The 6,990-nt window shown below is 65.1% G+C and overlaps 1 protein-coding gene across 1 annotated transcript; it reads right to left on the reverse strand.

Annotated features, from left to right (window-relative positions):
* Positions 1–436: 436 nt before the first annotated feature.
* Positions 437–5,203, reverse strand: MMP9 (matrix metallopeptidase 9). The gene is made up of 13 exons (XM_009901792.2): positions 4,776–5,203; positions 4,322–4,560; positions 3,804–3,952; positions 3,463–3,591; positions 3,207–3,380; positions 2,951–3,124; positions 2,621–2,794; positions 2,367–2,522; positions 2,049–2,277; positions 1,741–1,880; positions 1,472–1,622; positions 1,283–1,386; positions 437–996 (listed from the first exon to the last, which is right to left on the reverse strand). The coding sequence occupies exons 1-13, from the start codon at positions 4,917–4,919 to the stop codon at positions 887–889; spliced, it is 2,073 nt and encodes a 690-aa protein (XP_009900094.2). The 5' UTR covers positions 4,920–5,203; the 3' UTR covers positions 437–886.
* Positions 5,204–6,990: the final 1,787 nt, after the last annotated feature.

Below are 6,990 nucleotides of genomic sequence, written 5' to 3' on the forward strand. Positions count from 1 at the left end.
GGCCGCCCCACCCGGGCTCGGGCAGCGTCCGGGCACGGCCTCGGTCTCGGCCGTGGCCCTGGCCGGGGCAGGGCGGCTCGGAGTGGGTGGGTGCAGCCCGCAGCGGAGGGGGTCCCGGCCACCCGCCGCCTCCCAGCCTGTGACAAACGCGCGTTCCTCAGCTCGGTGCAGAGCTAGGTGCCGGCAGGGTACAGGGGACATGGGGCCGGACTGGGTTTGGAGGATGGAAGGGACGCTGGGGGCTGGTGATGGGAATGTGGGGACCGGGGAATGTCCTCCCGGCAGGACCCAGTGGCCCCGAATGATCCCAGAGCCCTCAGCAGAAGCAGCATTGGCCGCAGCCGAGCAGCCCTTTCCCCACCGGCAATGGTCCCCCCCCAGACCGGGGCAGCTCGAGGTTCGCCGCGGCGCTGACGGAGCGCTCGGAGCCGTGTCCGAAAGATCTTTATTTAAAAGGGGCGGGCAGGGCTGGAGGAGCGGGCAGGAGCCGGGCTCACAGCCGCTCCATCCGAGCCGCGGCACCCCGCGGAGCCCGGCCCGGCCCGGCCCGGCTGGCTCAGCACAAAGACAAATTCGTTCCAAATCCACCTGCGGTTTGCACCAGGCAAACGCCTCAGCGCAGCGGGACCTGTGGCACGGTGCTGGCTGCGGCAAGAGTCCTGCTCCCCAGCCCGGGTTCCCCGGGCCTGGCAGCTCCCGAGGGGCCGCCCCGGGACTCCCCGCTGGGGAGTCAGAAAAGCCCTCACCTCGGACGGGATTGCCCCACAGCCTCGAGGCCACACGGGCGCCAGTGCCCCGGGGCTCCAGCTGCAGGGCAGGAGCCCGGGGGCTGGGAGCAGCGGGCAGGGAGCAGCGGTCGGCCAGAGCTGGGCAGATGGTGGCACCCTTAGTGCTCGGGGCACTGCAGAATGTCATACTTGAGGTAGCCCACCCGATCCACCTGGTAGCGTGGTGTCATCCTCCAGTAGAAGCTGCCCCGGCAGAAGTGGTACTTGTCTGGGCAAGGAGGGTGGCAGAGGGAACAGAGGGTCAGCAGGAGGGTAGCTGTGCCAGGAGCTGGCCCAGCAGCCGCCCGAGCAGTGTGGGTGCATGGGGATCCAGCCTTGGCAGATGGCCCTTGACAGGGCCCAGCCAGCTCCACCACAAGGATTCACAGGGACTGATGGTGTGCCGTGCCCCAGGACCGTTCCAAGCCCAGCACCAGGGCAATCCGCTCCTGCCCAGAGGCTCAGGGCAGCCCATAGGTGACCACACAGTCCCCAGCCACAGGGGTCCTGCTCACCTTGGTAGAGGAAGACATTGTGTGCATCAAGGGGGACACCAGTGAAGATGTCATCGGTGGCACGGGGATAGCCCTTGTCCACCCTCTGGACCTTCACATCCAGCCTGTGGGGAAAGCAGAGTGGTGCCAGGGGCTGCCAGGAGCCATCTGTCCCAGCTCCTCACTGGGGAGCCATCGAGACCCACTCACCTCCAGTAGTTCTCCCCACTGAAGAGCAGCACTTTGCCGCGGCCCCGCTGCAAGGCCCCCGAGATGCGACCCACACCCTTCCCAATGCCCAGCTTCTCGATGCCCCGGGGGCCCAGCACAGTCTTGCCAGAAAACACCCAGAACTGCCGACCTGCCAGCAGGACAGAGCACAGGAGTCAGCCAGCTCCGAGGGCACCAGGACTGGTGCCACTGGGCTCCTCCTCACGCTGGTAGCGCTTTGGGCTGAGGGCAGCAGGGGCAGAGCTCACCGGCAAAGAAGAAGATCCTCTTGGTGAGCAGGTCCTGGAATGCAGCATCAATGACAAGTGGGAGGCCAGGCCAGGTGTCTGCCACGGAGAAGGCACCCTGGATGCCTGTCTTCCAGAAGGATGAGTGGGTCCAGTATTTCCTAGTGGAGAAGGTCAGCTGTCCTAATAACCTCAGCCTGGCAGAGCCTCATGTCTCCCCACACCCCTGGCATGGCCCTCATATCTGCCCCATGTCCCCAGCACAGCCCTGTCCCACCATGTCACCCTGGCACTCACCAGGGCAGGAGGTGCTGGGTGCTGCCACTCACCCATCCTTGAAGAAATGCAGCTCCCCATTGATCTCTGTGATGGCATCGAAGTTCTTCTCCACACAGGCATCCCGGCTGGGGTCCACTGGAATGGGCTCACTTGTGGGCTCTGGTGTCTCCTCCTCCTCCTCCTCAGTGGTGGAGGTGCTGCCAGCCTCTGTGGGCATGGGCTGGGGCTTCTCAGTAGGCACAGGTGCAGGGGCAGTGGGCTCAGGCCCAGAGCCACGACCTGAGGGAATGCAGGGGCAAGATGTGAGGATGGGGGCTGGCCCAGCACTGCAGCACCCCGGCATGCCCAGCTGCAGCGTGGCTGCTCACCATAAAGGTACTGGATGCCCTGGACATCATCTGGGTGCAGCTGGAAGTCCTGGATGTAGCTGTACATGGGGTACATCAGGGCCTCACGCACACTGGAGTGGTCCAGGCCCAGTGAGTGCCCAAATTCGTGGGCAGCCACCAGGAAGATGCTGTAACCTAGGGGAAAGAACCAGCCTCAGCACCCGGTGGGATGGGACACACTGGCCAGGGACTGCAACGCCCATGGAGAGCATGGGGCCAGAGGGGGCTGGTACCTCTGTCTGGGCAGAAGCCCCACTTCTTGTCAGTGTCGTAGTTGCTGGTGGTGGCACACCAGAGCTTGCCATCCTGCCGGCCCTGGCTGGTGCAGGTGCTGTAGGACTGCCCCAGGAAGGTGAAGGGGAAGACACAGGGGTCTCCCTGGGAGTTGCCGCCAACCACCGCCGTGTCTGCAGCGCAGCATCAGTGGGGCTGGCCCTGACCCTGGCTTTTCCAGCCAGACCCAGGACAGCCCCGAGACCCCTCAGGCACACACCCTGTGCATTTCAGCTGGGGACAGGCCACTCCACACACACACACACACAGAGCCCCTTCCTTGCTCACACCTCTGTTGGGGCAGAAGCCGTATTTCTTGTCCTGGTCGAAGTTGGCGGTGGTGGCACACCAGCGGTAGCCATCGGAGCGCCCGTCCGTGGTGCAGGCATCATAGGAGGTGCCATCGAAGACGAAGGGGAAGACACAGGGGGAGCCATCACTGTTGCCACCGGTGGTGTAGAGGACTGTGGGTTGAGGAGGGGTGAGGCTGGCCCCGGGCTCCTGCGAGGGCGGGCAGGGGCTGCAGCCGCGGCTGCCAGCACTCACGTTCGCTGGGGCAGAAGCCATATTGCTTGTCCCGGTCGTAGCTGCCGGTGGTGGCACACCAGGGCAGCCCATCCGTGCGCCCCTCCGTGATGCACCGGGAGTACGAGCGGCCCTCGAAGACGAAGGGGAAGTGGCAGTCGGCCCCGTTGGCATTCCCGAAGCGAGTCTTCACCACTGTTGGGCAGAGGAGCAGCTCAGCCACGGGGCTGGAGAGGGAACCATCGGCTCCACCCAACCTGCCAGGTCCTGCCCTTACCTACGCCAGTTCCCAGTGTCCAGAGCTCATCGTCGTCGAAGTGGGCATCACCCTGGATGCCCTTGCCAGGGGGAAAGGCGTGGGCCAGCAGCCCGTCCTTGCCATCGAAGGGGTACCCGTCCCCGTGCTCTGTGGGGACAAGCACCCTTAGACCTGGCCCTGCCAGAGGAAGCCCTGGCACAGGTACAGACCCTGCCCCTGCACACCTGGGCATGCAGAGGGGCAGAGGGACCTTGGGTATGTGGGGACATGGCCGTGGGGTGTGGGTCCCACAGGCAGGAAATGTCACCAGCCATCTCCCCACAGCTGAGCTGGCTCCCTGTTTCCTTGCAGGACATCACCTTGGCTGCCAAACATGATCATGATGTCTGCCTCGCCGCTGTAGATCTGGGTGAAGGTGAGGGGGGTGACATCGCTCCACACTTTGAAGGCCCTCTGGAAGGCGTCGTCAATGACGGCACGGTCCAGGTCAGGGGAGTAGTTCATCACCCTGCAGGTGGGGAGTCAGTGCTGCTAGGTCAGAGCTTGTGGTGCAGCAGTGACCCTGCTCTGGGTCTGCACGGTGGAGATGTGTCCCATCCCAGGAGGGGACAGCAAAGCTGGCAGAGTCAGGCAGAGCAGCCAGCCACCACCATCAGGCCAGGGCTCAGGTGCTCTCCTGGTCTCTGGGGAGCAGATGCTGCTGCTCTGCCAGTTAGGCTGTATCTGTGCCAAGACCCAGCTGTGTTAGCAGCACCAAGGCATGGCCAGTGGGCTGGACTGAGCCTGCCACCCTGCCTGGGCCCTTGTGCCCATCTCCATTCCCTGGGGACCACTGCCCCATGGGTATGAGCCTCGGTTTCCCAGGGCAGAGACTCACCGGTAGGTCAGGTCCATGTGGTCCCACTTGAGGTCCCCCTCAAAGGTGAGGAAGGTTCCCACGTCAGGGACGCCACAGCGCGGGGCTCGCATGGCCTCCAAGGTGCCGGGGTCCAGCTCTCCTGTCTCCTTCAGGCCCAGCTGCTTCTGCATCCTGCGTAGTGCCTTGCCCAGGGACACGTGCTTGCTGCCCGTCCGCTCCTCTGCCCCCGTGGTGTAGCCAAACCGCAGCAGGTAACTCTGGAGGAGAAAGGCAGCCGGAGGAGCTGAGCAAGGGATGCGGCTCAGGCGGTCCCGGGCACCACAGAGCTCAGGTGCTTCACCCCAGCCCGGGCACCTCCCGGGGCACAGAGACACCAGCAACCCCCGAGCTCAGCCTGCAGTCCCATGCTGCCTCCCCGGGAGCCCGTCGCAGTGAGTGGCAGGAGGGTGCCGTGAGTCCACGTCCCCCTCACCTCCGCCAGTTCCATATCTGACAAGCTGCTGACCAGCTCCCCCGGGAAGGTGACAACTGCCTGCGGCTTGCTCTGGAGCGGGGCCGCGCCGCAGGAGAGGGCCAGCAGCCCCGCGGTGAGCGGGGCCAGCAGGATGAGGGCCATGGTGGCAGTGGCGAGAGGGCTGTGGCTGTGCCGGGTCCCGATGCTCTGCTCCGGGTGCCGCGGGCTCGGCTCCTATTTATGGCTGGGGAGGGCAGTGAGTCACCCTCAGACCCCTCAGCCGCCGACTCACTCCCTTCCCACGGTGACGAAACGCACGCTCAGGCTCCTCCGTTCCTGCCTTAACTGTTTCATCACCTTGTTTACTAAACACACTGGGTCCCACGCCATGCCAGGTGCGAGGACAGGCGTGAAGGAGAGTGGCTGTGCTGGGGCATGGCACAGCCTAGCTGCCATGGGGCTGCTCCACAGCTGCCTGAGGGCCCCCAGGCTGTGGGGCTGGCCAGGTGCTCAGGACCCTGCAGATGTGTCACTGACCGACACTGAGCTCAGCCAGACAATGGCTGATGCCACCAAACCCAGAGTGCCCTGAGTGGGAACCAAGGTTGTGTTGGCAGAGCTGGAGGAGATCCTCTGCCCAGAGCCCCAGTGCCTGGGAGCTGGACAGCAGAGATCAGACCCTCACCAGGACACATTGTCCATCCCCATATCCACCACCATGGCTGCATCACCCCAGTGAGGCAGAGCATTCCCAGTGGAGGAGATCCCTGTGGCTCATCAACCCATGGGTGCCTCTAAACTTGCTCTCTGGCAGAGCCCCGTGCAACTGGGGCAGTGCCTGCCTGGCAGCAGCTCTGTGCCCAGCGATGCTCTGGCAGTGTTGTGGGACCCCTCGGGGATGCCATGGCCTCGCTGGTGCCCCATCCTCACCAGCAGCTGCTCTGCAGGGTGCTGCTGACTCAGGTTCCCACCTGGCACAACACAATCCTCGCCACGGGATGGTGTTTTCCTGTTCTCCCAAAGTGCCGACGCTTGTGGGAATGAGAGTGGTGAGGGGGAAAGCAAACAGGGATGGGGAGCATGAGGAAAGCAGATGGCAGAGCTGGGGGAAAGGCACAGCGTCAGCTGGAGGGGTGGTGGGGCTGGGGCAGCGCAGTGACACTGCCCAAGACACAAGTCCCGGGACAGCTGCCCCTCTGCCAGCTCTTGATCACCCTGGGGCCGTGCTGAACCTCCTCAGGATGATCTCCCTGGGCCACCGCGTCTCTGCTGGTGCTCTGTGCTCCTGCCTCCCGATCCCCACTGCAGCCTCCTCCTCCCTGCATCACCCCGGCTTCAGCCTAGCCAAATAAGCAGCGCCTGGCCCAGCCAGAGCATGGGCAGGGCTGCCCAGGGCTGCCCTGGCATCCAGAGAGGGGAGAGGAGCTGTGCTGCTGGGGTCCTTGCAGAGGAGCCCCTGTGCCCGGGGAGGGCTCAGCCCTGGGGAGGACGAGCCCACTGAGGGGCCTCAACCCAGGCACGGGACCCCTCCCTACCCAACCAGGGTCCTGGGGCCCCGCACCCAGCCCAGCCGCGTGCAGGGCAGTGCCGAGTGGCAGATGCCCAGTGCCAGCAGGGTGCAGTGCCCGGGCCACGGGCGGGCAGGCACGGGAAGCTGCGGGCAGGGCAAGTCTCGCCGGGAGGAAGCGGAGCTGAGAAATTGTTTTCTTGCCTCACTCCCCGCCGCAGCCCTGCAAGAGCAGCCCCCGTTCCCGGGCAGAGGAAGTTGCTCCACAAGCAGCTGCCGTCCTGTGCCCCGCGGTGACAAACACATCCAGGCTGCGGTGCCTGGGGGAGCACGGGCCGGGGACCCCCACAGCCAGGTCAGGTCACTGACATTTCCTTCTGTCCCCGTGGAGTCCAGCCTGGAGCCCACCCTGCCACCCCTTGCCCCTAGGCTCCCTGCCTGGCCGCAGCCAAGGTGGGGGTGGGGCCCTCTGCCAAGGTGTCCTGAGGTCCCTGCCACAGCTGATGGCTCTGGGTGCATGCAGTGAGTGGGCACCACACCATGCCCTCAGCCCCCCGGGCTGCCAGGGTCTCAGCCCACAGCGTATGAAGCCAGTGCAGGAGCTGGATGCAGGAACTCTCCTGGGACAGGCCAGGCAGGGGATGTCTGACACCAGCTGTGGGCACAGGAGGCCCAGACCTGGATCTGGCCTCCCCAGGTGCCGTGGCAGATCCCTGAGCTGCTATT

This window comes from Dryobates pubescens, chromosome 26 (genome assembly GCF_014839835.1).
Source record: "Dryobates pubescens isolate bDryPub1 chromosome 26, bDryPub1.pri, whole genome shotgun sequence".
Lineage (NCBI taxonomy): Eukaryota > Metazoa > Chordata > Aves > Piciformes > Picidae > Dryobates > Dryobates pubescens.